Raw genomic sequence first — 14,633 nt, forward strand, 5'->3', positions numbered from 1 at the left:
GTGTGTGTGTGTGTGTGTGTGTGTGTGTGTGTGTGTGTTTTCATATCTTTAAAACTACGGAAAGGCTTATGCTATCAATTTGTCTTGTGCTTAGTTGGTGGCCACTAAATACTGTATATGCCTCCTTTTACATCAGATGGCTGAGCATTAACAAAACTGTGAAAGGGTCACTTGCCCCACTTTCTGGGTAGATTGGATCAGAACAGGCTGATTCGCCTGATTCTTATTTTTTCTCTTTATAGGGTAGTGACTTCTTTGATAGTTTGCTTCAGAAGCTGCAGGTTACTTACAAGTTTAAACTGGAGGACTACATGGACGGTCTTGCCATTCGCAGCAAGCCATTACGAAAGACAGTAAGCCAGCTTCTTTATCTTAAATTTGTTCACTCACTTAGTAAGCATTTATCTGGTGTTAGTTATGTGCTAGGCACTATGCTAGGTGTTGAGTATACAAGAATGAAAAATACAGCCCTGTGGGGGAACAGACCAATTAAACCAACAACTATAACGTAATGTCATGAGTACTACGGCAGTGGCATATATAGAGTGTTGAAGGGGTATGGAAGGAATTGAATCTGCTTTAGACTGGTGGGAGTCAAGGAAGGTTTCTTAGAGACTGTCAAGTTGAGTTTTGAAACATGACTAGGAGTGGAAGGGGCAGTTTTGATACAGGGCACAGTGAGAGACTCATACCTTGCTGGGAAAGTATAAGAGGTCAGCATGCTGTTGTCTGTGATGTGGATTGGGCTGTTGGAGGAGGTAAAGCTGATGAAGTAGGAAGGGATGGATCATAATCTCTTACATGCCACGCTGAAGAGTTTGGATTTTTTCCTGAAAGCAGTGAGAAGCTATTGATCGATTTTCAACAAATGGATAGCATAGATTTGTTCTTGGAACCAGTCAGTCTGGCAAATGGATGAGTTTGGGCAAGAGTAGAAGTAGGAGGGTCAGGTGTGGGCCTGAACTGAGGTAGAGGTGGTGGAGGTGGAGAAGAGGAGACAGATTGGAAAGATATAAGGGAGTAGAATTGAATTGCTGGCTGGTTGGATGTGAATGATGAGATTGGAGGCATGAGGAGACCAGATCATCTCCCATTTTGTGCCCTAGGAGAGAGGCTGGGAAGGAAGAGATTAGTTTTGGATCAGCTTAGGTGGAGGAGCTTGAAAATGAACAAATGAATGTTATGGTGTGTCTGGAGCTCAGGAGAAAGAGCTGGGCTGGTGATAGAGATTCAAAAGTCATCAATGTGTAGGTGATAGTTGAAGCAGAAGCTGGAAACTAGGAAAGCTAGCCAGAGAGCAGGGGGTCAGATTTTTAAGGTGGTGGTGGGTAAAATTGTCAAGTGCTGTAAAATCCTCAAATGTTAAGATTACTAAAAACTGTCCATTGGATTGGATGACCTTATCATGAGTTATATTAGTTGGAGAGGATGGAGACCAGATTGTAGTGAGTGAGAAGTGGGGCAGCAGATATAATGAGAGGGTAACTTAGACTGTTCTTTTAAGAAGGCTGTGAAGGCAAGAAGGGAAGATAGTAGTCAAAAGACATAGTGTCGGGCTTCCCTGGTGGCACAGTGGTTCAGAGTCCGCCTGCTGATGCAGGGGACGCGGGTTCGTGCCCCGGTCTGGGAGGATCCCGCGTGCCGCGGAGCGGCTGGGCCCGTGAGCCATGGCCGCTGAGCCTGCGCGTCCGGAGCCTGTGCTCCGCAATGGAAGAGGCCACAACAGTGAGAGGCCCACGTACCGGAAAAAAAAAAAAAAAAGACATAGTGTCAAGAGAAGTTTGTTTCTAAGCTTGGAGAGACTTCAGCATAATTATATGTTGAGAGGAAAGGGCCAGGGGAGAGGAAGAGGTTGATTCATTAGAGAAAGGAGTGTGATTTATGGAGCAGAGGCTTCCTCTTGCCTTTCTGCTCCTTCTGATGAATTGCCATGCACAGGTTCTATTACTAGTCAGCAAGTATCTGTTGAGTCCCTCCTCCATGCCAGGTGCCATTCTAGGCACACCTAGTTGAGTGTGGAACGAGAAAGCCATGTTCCTAGCTCTCAGAGTTTAGAGTTTGATTAGGGATGAGTACAGGTGTTGCATTGGTAATTGCAGATGCGTTGACTTCCGTAGAGGATGTTGGGGGGTGTGGTGTGAAGGGGCTTGGAGGATCATAGAGGCCTGAGGAAGTCACAGTTAAGCTGAGGCTGAAGACCGGAGACCTTGGCCAGGTGAAAGGTGTCTTCTCGGCAATAGGAACGGTACATGTGAAGGTCCTGCAGTGGGAAAAGCACCATGTGATAGGGGAACTGAGAAAAGCCTAGTCTGAGGCACAGAGAGTGAGAGGGGAAGTGGTGCTGGAGAGGTGAGCAGCAGAGGCTGGACCATCCGGTACTTTATTCTGAGGATAGTGGAGAGCCTTTGGCCAAATTTGTTTTTTTTTTCTTCCCCCCGTTGAGGTAGCAAAGTGGCTGTAGAGTGGAAACATAGCAGTTTCCTTGGTGCTTTACCAGTTAAATACCAACGCTTCTTGGTGTTCATTCGTAGGGAGAATGTGTGGAGTCAGGACTCTGAAGGTGTATGACATGTAGTGATGTGTAACTTTGCTGAGGCATACTTTTGACTTATGTGTTAGGAGGCTGATGTGCAGTAGCTACTCACTTAGCTAGTAAATGAGCCTTCCTGTGGGGTCAGTATCTACTACTTTATTCAGTGACATGGTAATTTCTTGTCTGTGGGTGGAGTGGTATTATATCTTACGAAGTGATGTTCCTTAGGAAGGTTTTTTTGGTTGGGTACGTGTCTTGGGATTGTTAAGGGTTTACTCTTTTGTTTTCTCATTGAGTGACAGATGCCAAGCCCATCAGTGAGGAAGCATATGTAGTATTACTCAGTCCTGGCACGTTGCAGGTGTTTGCTAAAGGTTAACTTATTGTTTTAGGGAATTATTATTGTCTTGCAAAGGGGATGCAATGCAGTAACACAATACAGTTGTATTAACAGTTTGAAGAGAGAAAGATGATGGCAGGAAAAGAACAGAGTAAACAATTATTTTAATATTTGTATATCACTTTTTTTTTTTTTTGGCCACACTGCGTGGCTTGTGGGATCTTAGTTCCCCAACCAGGGAACAAACCCAGGCCCACAGCAGTGAAAGCATCGAGTTCTAACCACTGGAGCTCCAGGGAATTCCCTGTATGTCACTTTATAATTTGTATTTTTACACTTATTCCCTACAGTTTCCCTATGAAATAGATATTTTTATATTCCGATGAAGAAACTGAGCCCCAAAGACTTAGCTGAGATCACACAGCTACTACAAAGAGAGTCAGAATGTTTTCTTCCACTTGACTGGGACTCGAAATAAGAATGACCTCCTCTCCCTTTTGCACTCTTTCTCAGTAAATTTTGCATCACATTGTTGGCTTTTTTTTCTAGTCAAGGTTAGACTGAAAACTTTTTGCTTTGTTGAGGACGACTGGTGCCTTATTATGAATGCTGCTCTGTTATTTTGACCCCATCCCTGTCCTTTGGGGTTGAAGTTAGAGTTTCTTGGGTATATGCTACTAACTGATCGTTTTTCCTGAAGGTAAAATATGCCTTGATCAGTGCCCAGCGATGTATGATTTGCCAAGGAGATATTGCCAGGTATCGGGAGCAAGCCAATGACACGACAAACTATGGGAAAGCACGCAGGTACTGTTGCCTCTTGTTCATGACTCCTCTTCCCTGTGTGGCTTTAATCCAAGCCCTATTAAGAGCAATGGGCCACCTGAGCTGCCTCCTATATATATGTCCTACAGGTGACCCTATTTGCCTCATGCTTTACCACTCCAAGGTTACAGCTTAATTAGTAAGGACTATCAGGTGATGAATTGGGAAAATGTTGATAGAGAACTTTTTTTTACTGTTTTTCTATTACAGCTGGTACCTGAAAGCCCAGCACATTGCTCCCAAGAATGGGCGCCCCTATAACCAGTTGGCTCTGCTGGCAGTGTATACGGTAAGAAATCTTGGATGGGGAAGTTATTTTGCAGGCAGTGTGTTAGAAATATGAATTTTGATAGCATCAGCTCCTGGAGCTAGATTTCATCTGAACACTATAACCCAAAGCATATCCCCTTCTGCCTCCCATCCCCAAACTCCTTTTGTTACTGTTACTTTCAGAGGTAAGTTGTCAGGGATCCCTCACTTCAGTTAAATCCACTTTTACTGCACTTAAGTTCCTAGGGGAATGCTTATTCTCCAGCCAAACATCACTCTTTGTTTTTGACCAAGGTTTCTGCTCTGAATCTTGTATTGTTTCCCTTCCCTAGGTTGAACTAGGTTACTCATTTCTGGAAGGAAAATAAGGCTCCCTTTATCTCTCCCCTTTAAAGTCCTCAACTAGTTTGAAGTACATCCTTCCTTCCTTTCCTCAGATCATCCCCTCATTCATCTTAGCTTTTCACCTAAGGAGTCTCCTTAGCAGAAGCACAGTAAGTGCCAAATTGTACCTCTTTAGATCTTACCAAACTCCTCTAAATGTGCCTCTAAAGGTGAGCCTTGGGAGCTGACAGAGCTCCTAGTGAGGAAGCTGACTTCAAGGGAGACGGGGAGGGGCCACTGGTAAGTACCAAAGGTTTAAGAAGCATCTAACGTGCTCATTAGCAGGGAGAGTTTTCTTAATGCTGTAAAATTCATTGCCCAAATAAACAGTGCTTGAATTGATATTTTTATTCTACAAAGATTCAAAAATATTCCTAATACTTACTTATGGATGGAAATTGTTGATTAAGTAATGTGGTTTACAGATACACTTCGTGCAGAATCTGTTGAATCTTTCTGTCTCTCTGCTTTTTACCTCTGTCCTGTTCTCTTTGTGATATGCGTTGAGATTTTTTTTTCACCCCTCTTTGTGGCTTTATTTTTCTTTCCCCTTTATTCTTATCCATCGTCTGTTTTCCCTTCTCACTCATTTCTTGTCTCCTTTCCCAGTTTTTCTTCTTTGTAATAATCTAATGAATTGTTCTTTTTTCTTGTTAACTAGAAAATATAATTAAAAAAAAATTTTCCCCTCAATGGCTTTTAACAAAAATTGTGGTAAAATTCATGTAACAAAATTAACCATTAATTATGGTCCGTACCTAGGAATGGAATTGCTGGGTCATATGGTAATTCTATGTTTAACTTTCTGGGAAGCTGCCAAACTGCTTTTCATAGTGGCTGCACCATTTTACATTTCCACCTGCAGTGTAGGAGAGTTCTAGTTTCTTCATGTTCATGCTAACGTTTGTTACTTTTCATTTTTTTGATTATGACCAACCTAGTGGGTATGAAGTGATACCTCATTGTGGGTGTTTTCTTCTTTAATATTCTTTTTCTTTTTTGGTCAGTTTTAGGTTTACCGAAAGTTGAGCAGAAAGTGCAGAGAGTTCCCATATACTTCCTCAGCTCTCAGTTTTCCCTATTATGAACATCTTGCCTTAGTGTAGTACATTTGTTACAGTTGATGAGCCAGTATAGATACGTTATTATATTACTAAAGTCCATAGCTTACACTAAGGTTCACTTTTACTGTTGCACACTCTGAGTTTGAACAAATGTATAATAACATGTATCCACCATTATATTATCATGCAGCATATTTTCACTGCTCTAAAAATATCCTGTGCTCCAACCTCCACCTCTTTATCCTTCTTCCTTCCCCCAAACCTTTGGCAATCACTGATGTTTTTACTGTCTCTATAGTGTTGTCTTTTCCAGAATGTCATATAGTTGGAACCATACAGTATGTAGTCTTTTCATATTGGCTTCTTTCACTTAGCATTTAGGGTTATTTTTGTGACTTGATAGCTCTTTTCTTTTGATTGTTGAGTAATATTCCATTGTATGGGTGTACCACAGTTTATCTATTCCCCTATTGAAGGACATCTTGGTTGTTTCCGGATTTTGACTGTTATTAATAGAAGTGCTGTAAACGTTCGTGTGCATGTTTTTGTGTGGACATAAGCTTTCGTCTCATTTGGGTAGATACTTAGGAGTGTGATTGCTGGGTTGTGTGGTTAGAGTATATATAGTTTTGGAAGGAACTGTCAAACCGTCTTCCATAGTGGCTGTACCATTTTGCATTCCTACCAGCAGTGGATGAGAGTTCCTATTGCTGTGCATCCTCGTCAGCATTTGGTGTTGTCAGGGTCCTGGATTTTCCTCATTCTAATAGGTGTGCAAAATCCTATTTGTGTTAAACTTCGTTTTAACTTGCAATTCCCTAAAGACATACAGTGTAAAGCATCTTTTAATATGCTAATTTCCCATCTGTGTATTTTTGGTGATGTGTCTGTTTAGATCTTTTGCCCATTTTTAAATTGGGTTGTTTGTTTTCTTATTGAGTCTTAAGAGTTCATTTTATGTTTTGGATACCAGTCCTTTATCAGACATGTGTCTTACAAATATTTTCTCTCAGTCTGTGGCTTTCTTTTCATTTTCTTAGTGTTTTTCACAGAGCAGAAGTTTTTAAGGTTAAGGAAATCTAACTTAGCCAACTTTTTCTTTCATGGATTGTGCTTTTGGTGTCGTATCTAAGAAGGCATGACTAAACCCAGGTTACCTAGATTTTCTCCTATGTTATCTTCTAGGAGTTGTAGAGTTTTGCATTTTACATTTAAGTCTACGGTACATTTTGAGTTAATTTTTGTGACAGGTGTAAGGTCTGTGTATAGATTCTTTGTTTTGCATGTGGATGTCCAGTTGTTTTCAACACTATTTGTTGAAAAGACTATCCTTTCTCCATTGAATTGTCTTTGCTCCTTTGTCAAAGATTGACTGACTGTATTTGTCAGGGTCTATTTCTGGGCTCTGTATTCTGTTCCATTGATCTATTTGTCTGCTCTTTGGCCAGTACCACACTGTCTTGATTACGGTAGCTTTATAGCAAATCTTGAAGTCGGGTAGTGTCAGTCTTCCAACTTTTTTTTTTTTTTTTTTTCTTCCAGCTTTTTTCTTTTCCTTCAATATTGTGCAGGCTATCCTGGATGTTTTGCCTTTCCATATAAACTTTAGAATCAGTTTGTTGACATCTACAGATCTAGTGAGTGTGAAGTGGTATGTCATTGTGGTTTTGATTTGCATTTCCCTAATGACTAATGATATTGAACATCTTTTCATATGCTTATTTGGATGTTTGGAAAAATGTCTATTCAAGTCCTTTACCCATCTTTCTAAAAATTAAGAAAATTAAAAAAATTTTTCTTAATTGTAAAATACACATAAAACCAAATTTGCCATCTTACCCATTTTTAAAAATTTAATTAATTAATTAATTAATTAATTTTTGGCTGCGTTGGATCTTCGTTGCTGCATGCGGGCTTTCTCTAGTTGTGGAGAGCGGCTCTACTCTTTGTTGTGGTGCGCGGGCTTCTCATTGCAGTGGCTTCTCTTGTTGCAGAGCATGGGCTCTAGGCACGTGGGCTTCAGTAGTTGTGGCACTCAGGCTCAGTAGTTGTGGCTTGCGGGCTCTAGAGTGCAGGCCCAGTAGTTGCGGCGCACGGGCTTAGTTGCTCCACAGCATGTGGGATCTTCCCGGACCAGGGCTCGAACCCATGTCTCCTGCATTGGCAGGCGGATTCTTAACTACTGTACCACCAGGGAATTCCCATCTTACCCATTTTTTTTTTTTTTTTTTTGCCGTACGCGGGCCTCTCACTGTTGCGGCCTCTCCCGTTGTGGAGCACAGGCTCCGAACGCGCAGGCTCAGCGGCCATGGCTCACGGGCCCAGCCGCTCCGCGGCATGTGGGATCCTCCCGGACCGGGGCACGAACCCGTGTCTCCTGCATCAGCAGGCGCACTCTCAACCACTGCGCCACCAGGGAAGCCCCCATCTTACCCATTTTTAAGTGTACTGTTCAGTAGTGTTGAGCACATTCACATTGTTGTGCAGTCACTCTCCAGAACTCTATTCATCTTGCAAAACTGAAACTCTCTACCCATTAAAACAACACCTCCCTATTTTTCCCTTCCTCTAGCCATTGGCAACCACCCTTCTTCACCTTTCCACCTCTGTGAATTTGTCTACTCTAGTTACCTAATATAAATAGCATCTAAAAGTATTTCTTTTTGTGACTGGCTTATTTCAGTTAGCATTATATCCTTAAGGTTCATCCATGTTACAGCTCATGTCAGTTTCCGCCTTAAGGCTGAATAATATTCAATTGTATGTATATACCACATTTTGTTTATCTGTTCATCTCTCGATGGACACTTCTACCTTTTGGCCATTGTGAATAATACGACTATGAATATGAGTGTGCAGATACCTCTTCATGACTCTTCTTTCAATTCTTTTGAATATATACTCAGAAGTGGAATTGCTGGGTCATGTGGTAATTGTATTTTCAGTTTTTGGAAGAACCACCATATTGGCAGCTGCACCATTTTACATTCCCACCAGTAGTGCACAAGGGTTCCAGTTTCTCCACATCCTTCCTAACACACACTATTTTCTGTTGTTGTTGTGTGTGTGTGTGTGTGTGTGTGTATTTAAATAGTAGCCAGCCTAACTGCTTCAAAGTTGTATGGCATTGTGGTTTTGACTTGCATTTCCCTAATGAGTACTGATTTTTTAATGTTCTTGTTGGCCATCTGCATATCTTCTTTGGAGAAATGTCTATTCAGATCCTTTGCATATTTTTAAATTGGGTTGTCTTTTTTGTTGTTGAGATGCAGGAGTTCTTTATATATTCTGATGTTTATCAGATATTTGATTTACAAATATTTTCTCCCATTTTATGGGTTGTCTTTTCACTCTCTTGATAGTGCCCTTTGATGCACAAAAGTTTTTTTTTTTTTTTTAAGATTTATGTATTTATTTGGTTATGCTGGGTCTTAGTTGCGGCAGGTGGGCTCCTTAGTTGTGGCAGGCAGGCTCCTTAGTTGTGGCATGCAAACTCTTAGTTGTGGCATGTGGCATCTAGTTCCCTGACCAGGGATCAAACTGGGGTCCCCTGCATTAGGAGCTTGGAGTCTTAACCACTGCGCCATCAGGGAGTTCCCGCCAAAAGTTTTTAATTTTGATGAAGTCCAATTCATCTGTTTTTTCTTTTGTTGCTTGTGCTTTGATGTCATAGCTAAGAAACTCTTAACCAAATTAAAAGTTAAGATTTATTATTTATTTATTTAGAAGAAAATACAGGGATACATTTTTTATAGTTTTAGTTCTTATATTTAGGTCTTTGATCCATTTTTGGTTAATTTTTGTATATGGTGTGAAGTAAGGGTCCAATTCGTTCTTTTGCATGTGGACATCCAATTCTCCTAGCACCATTTGTTGAAGAGACTGTTCTTTCCCCATTAAATAGTCTTGGCACCCTTGTCGAAAGTCAGTTGATATATGATAGGTTTATTTCTGGACTCTAGATTCTCTCACATTGATCCATATGTCCACCTTTGTGCCAGTACTACGTTGTTTTAATTACTGTAGCTTTGTGGTAAGTTTTGAGATTGGGTATGTGAGTCTTCCAACTTTGTTTTTCTTTTTCAAGATTGTTTTGGCTATCTGGGGTTCCTTGGAATTCCATATGGATTTTAGGATCGGCTTTTTCATTTCTGCCAAAACAGTCATTGTGATTTTGATAAGGATTGCACTGAATCTGTGGATTGCTTTGGGGAGTTTTTACATCTTTACAGTATTGTCTTCTGCACAAACACAGGATGTTTTCCATTTATTTAGGTCTTCTCTAATTTCTTTCAGAAATGTGTGGTCGTTTTCAGTGTATAAGTTTTGCATTTCCTAGGTTAAATTTATTCCTAAGATATAAATATTCCTAACATATAAAGGTATGTTATTATTTTTGATGCTATTATGAATGGAATTATTTTCCTAATTTTTCAGATTGTTCACTACTAATGTGTAGAAATACAACTGATTTTTCAGTGTTAATCTTTTTTTTTTTTTTTAATATGTATTTATTTGGCTGTGCTGGGTCTTAGTTGCGGCATGTGGGATCTTAGTTATGGCATGTGGGATCTAGTTCCCTGACCAGGGATTGAACCCAGGCCCCCTGCATTGGGAGTGCGAGTCTTAACAGCTGGACCACCAGGAAAGTCCCTTGAGTGTTAATCTTGTGTCTTCCCTCAGTGGTCTGTTGCTACACTAATTAAATTGGTATGTGTTTCTTTCATGGACCTCTTACCTAAGTTAGTACTCTTTTCAAGTTCTTTTCCTCTGTCCCTCCTTTTCTGTCTCTGTGTTAACCCAGTTGTCTGTTTTTTTGGCCATGTCAAGCGGCATGTGAGATCTTAGTTCCCTGACCAGGGATTGAACCCATGCCCCTTGCATTGGAAGTGCAGAGTCTTAGCCACTGGACCACCAGAAAAGTGCCCCCAGTTGTCTTTTAAGATCACTTTCTCAGCTTTTCTGTAACCTTTCATTCAGTGGATCTCTCGTATTTACTGAGAACATGCTGTGCACAGTGCTTTGCTAGGTGCTGTGAGTGGTAAATATTTGATATGGTTTCTGTCCTGAAAGAAAACATTGTTGAGAAGACAAGTGAGGTGTATAGACAATGATACAAATTAGACTTGATGCAATATGATGCAATTGATTGTTAGATACATCATTTCCTATACCACTAAGAAAGAAGAATGTGAATTAAAATAAGACATGATGATAGATAGTGATTGAGTTGTATCTTGATTTCAGAGATGTTAAAATATGAAAAAGGGCTTCCCTGGTGGTGCAGTGGTTGGGAGTCCGCCTGCCGATGCAGGGGACACGGGTTCGTGCCCTGGTCCAGGAGGATCCCGTGTGCCGCGGAGCGGCTGGGCCCGTGAGCCATGGCCGCTGAGCCTGCGCGTCTGGAGCCTGTGCTCCGCGGTGGGAGAGGCCGCAGCAGTGAGAGGCCCGCGTACCGCAAAAAAAAAAAGAAAAGAAAAAAATCATTGTAGAACTGATAAAATACTGTAAAATCAAATGAGTGGCGTAATTGGAATAACATTAAAGATAGCTCCCACTTAACTGACTGAAACTGAGTACCAGATATTCTGTTAAACTGTATATATTATATGAATTTTAATCTTTTCAGGAGCCATATATGTTGGTGAATATATTCATTTTACAAATAAGGAAACCTTTCTAGGTTGACTTTCTTAGGGTTATACCTAATAAATGGCAGGACCAAATTCAGACTCAGGCAGTTGAGCTTAGAATGTACACCTTTAACCATGCTAGATGAATGCAAGATGGGACTTTTAAAGAGTGAGTAGGTGCTGGGGAGAGAGGGAAGTAGTAGTCTAGGTGCATTTTGAGACAGAAAAGGTAACAATGTATATGATAGAAAGATAGAAAGGCTTTTTGGTATTCTTTCCCCCTTTATTTCAGTGTTTTTCCTTCTTTCTGACCCTCTCCCTTTCTTTTACTTATTAATTGGTTTTAAAATGGACTTGAAGTGTTTATTTGCTGCATGCATTGGATAATAGTTTGTTTCCCGTTCTTCGTGGAGTCAGTATGTTGTAGTGAAAACATAAACTTAGGAGCCAGGCAGACCTAGGTTCAAATACTAGCTTATCTGGGATTTGGCTTTGAGACCTTGTTGGGCAAGTTATGTAATAATCTTCCTGAGCCCCTATCTCTTCATTATTAAAACGGGAATAGTAATCCCTGTGGGGCAGTTTCCTTAGGTTTGGAAATAATATCATAATATCTATGAAGTGCTGATCATTTACCTCACACTTAGCTATGCTTAATCAGTGATAGTGCCATTGTTATTTATGTTTTAAAAACAATAATTAGTACATGCTGAACATTTTCTTTCTCTAAAAAGAAAACATAATTGGTTTCGTATTTTGTGAGGCTCTCTATTCGTTTCTCCTGCTTTTGAGCATGTGGCTTTACGAGTACCTCTACATGTAAGGCATAGTAGTGGGCAAGAAGAGAGCTCTGATGTACTCGCCATGGCTTCTCCCGTGGATAGTTGTCTCATTTTCATGCTGGAACTCCTCACAGCTTGGAGCACAAGTTGGGAGGGATGGTAGGGTTTCCTGGGTCTGCTGACTCAGGCTGGAGTCCAGAAGAGAACTGGTTGACTCAGTGTCTCTGACCTCTTTCTGCAGAGGAGGAAGCTTGATGCCGTCTATTACTATATGCGCAGTCTAGCTGCCAGCAACCCTATCCTGACTGCTAAGGAGAGTCTCATGAGCTTGTTTGAAGAGACCAAACGGAAGGTGAGTGGGGATGCAGGCAGAATCATTCCTTCCTAGAAGAATGTGTTTCTCTTAGTGTCTCTGTGTCCTTAAGGAAACGACTGATAATGTCCTGAAGGGGTCCCCTCGGGCTGTGCTGATGGGAGTCAGTCAGTCTCTATGCAGAACAAAACTCAGCTTTAGGAGAGCTCTCCAGGGCCCACAGCATCTGGTTTACAGAATTAATAACTTGTATGAGACAAAACAGATGATACTCTGCTACTGTGGAACTATGGCAGAGTCTTTACTTTTTACAGTTCTTGGGCAACAAACTCAGGTGAGATGAGCACTTCTCTTGATTGGCTGAATCCCAGGACCGTCTGAGCTTATATGTTTGTATGTCGTACAGGCAGAACAGATGGAAAAGAAGCAACACGAGGAATTGGAACTGAGCCCTGACCAATGGCGGAAAGCAAAGAAATCCACTTTCCGGCATGTTGGAGATGACACCACTCGCCTGGAGATCTGGATTCATCCATCCCATCCCCGGTCCTCCCAGGGCACTGAGTCTGGGAAGGATTCTGAGCAGGAGAATGGGCTGGGCAGCCTGAGCCCCAGTGATGTAAGTTCCTGAGGGTGATGTTATAAGCAAGACTAGCTGAGTAAGCGTGAGTGTTCTGGTACATGCAACCATGGAGCACTGCACAGACATTCCCATTCATCTCAGGAAAGGCAGATCACTTCAGGCTCCTTGATGTTCTCATTTATGTCCTCCGCCTACACTTCCTTTACCTTTGCTATTCGCTTCCCTCTCTCACCACTATGTGGCACTGTAGAATTTAGTAAATAATTTTTCTAAATGAAGATTAATTTAGGATTTGTATAGGATGACAGTTTTTTGTTGCTTTGGGTTTATAGTCATCAATATGATGCTTTAGGATTCTGTGTGGGATTTTTGAAGCTAGGGAGAGGACACAGTAGTTGGAAAACTGCAAATGGAGGGTTCATTGTGCCTTGAGGGTAAAATTTATAGAGGAGTGGGTGGTGGGGTAATCTGGGACCAGGCCTTGAAGGGTCATGTAATAAGTAATTTGACCTTTATCCTGAAGGTAGTAGGGAGCTATTGAGTGCTTTAAATAGGGAAATCTCAGATGTGCACTTTAGAAATATGACTCTGGCTGCTTTGTGGAAAATTTGGAGAAGGGTAAGACAGAAATAAGAAGAGTAGGAGCGTGCTACAGTAATCCAAGTGAGATGTGAGAAGGACCTGAACCAGGAAATGGCTTTGCAGATGGGGAGAAGTGAACAGAAGTATATTAATGAGGTAAAATCCAAAGGACTTGATTGGACATGGGGAGCTGAGGGAGAAGAGGGAATCAAAAGTAACACTTAGGTTTCTCATTTGGAAACTGGGTGAATGATGGTCTTGGTTTTAGGAGAAAGATGATGAGTTTAGTTTTGGACATGTTGGAATTTCTATAGGACGTTGACGTGGAGATATTTAGAGGCTAGCAGGTATCTGAAGCTGAGGAGAGAGATCTATGCCAGAGATGAATATACTTGAAGGCATCCTGTTATAGATGGTACTGAAGTCATGAGAGAGCTGCTTCAGCTGCTCAAGGAAGGAACATAATGATAAATAGGTTCGAGGTCTAAGAAAGAAAGGAGATAGATGGCAGGGAGAAGTCCTTGCAGTTGATGAGAAAGAAGTAGGATCCAGAGCACAAATGAGGGGATTAGCCTGAAAGAAGGTAAGAGAACCCCTCTTTCTTGTGCTTGAGGGCAGGTAGGAACAGATAATTGGGGATGCAGGTAAGTTTGTATTATAGGAGGAAGGTGAGGGAGGGCCTTTTGATGATTTCTGTTTCCTCTTTGAAGTTGGAGGCATGGTTGTCTAAGAATGAGTCAAAGGTGGTGGGATAGGAGGACTTGTCCTTTGGGGTTTAATTTAAAATTTCCATTTATCTTCCTATATCTTTAGTCTTTAGCTGTTTTCGGGATGACTTGGAAAGCAGTCATTGCTTATAAATGAAACTACCAACTTCCTATATGTCATGGTGTACATGGGGCCCCAGTACATCAAGGTGCTTCAGAGGGGTTGCTGCTATGGTAGAATCCCTCACTACTGCCTCTTCTAGTTTGAATATTACCACCCCAAACTGGATGCCTATTTGAATAAGAGATAAATTGTTCTATTGATTAGCTCCACTGTGTGTCTTTAAAATGAAAGCAACAATGACAATTTGAGAAAGCATTTTATGGCTTTCTTTGGCCTTGGCCTCAAGCTTAGGGAGTATCTCTCATAAAAGTTATAATTAATCTTTTATAGCTTTCTCTCTTCCATTAGGTGTTTTATTTATTTTTTAAGCAATGTGTTTGTAAGTTTATATTTTTATTCTTTTTCATTTTTAAAATTTATTGAAGTATAGTTGATATACAATATTATGTTAGTTTCTGGTATACAGCAAAGTGATTCATTTATACATATATAT

At 41.0% G+C, this 14,633-nt stretch overlaps 1 protein-coding gene across 4 annotated transcripts in view; it reads left to right on the forward strand.

Moving 5' to 3' along the window:
• SMG6 (SMG6 nonsense mediated mRNA decay factor) overlaps positions 1-14,633 on the forward strand; it is a 235,198-nt gene that overhangs the window by 5,517 nt on the left and 215,048 nt on the right. For all 4 annotated transcript variants that reach the window (XM_029211343.1, XM_029211341.1, XM_029211344.1 and 1 more), the window contains exons 4-8: positions 243-353; positions 3,574-3,680; positions 3,909-3,987; positions 12,073-12,183; positions 12,551-12,763. In XM_029211343.1, coding sequence (XP_029067176.1) covers positions 243-353; positions 3,574-3,680; positions 3,909-3,987; positions 12,073-12,183; positions 12,551-12,763 — 621 coding nt within the window. The remainder of the gene's footprint in view (positions 1-242; positions 354-3,573; positions 3,681-3,908; positions 3,988-12,072; positions 12,184-12,550; positions 12,764-14,633) is intronic.

Source organism: Monodon monoceros, unplaced genomic scaffold, assembly GCF_005190385.1.
Source record: "Monodon monoceros isolate NGI ecotype Baffin Bay Population unplaced genomic scaffold, NGI_Narwhal_1 Super_Scaffold_9, whole genome shotgun sequence".
In the NCBI taxonomy this organism is placed as follows: Eukaryota; Metazoa; Chordata; class Mammalia; order Artiodactyla; family Monodontidae; genus Monodon; species Monodon monoceros.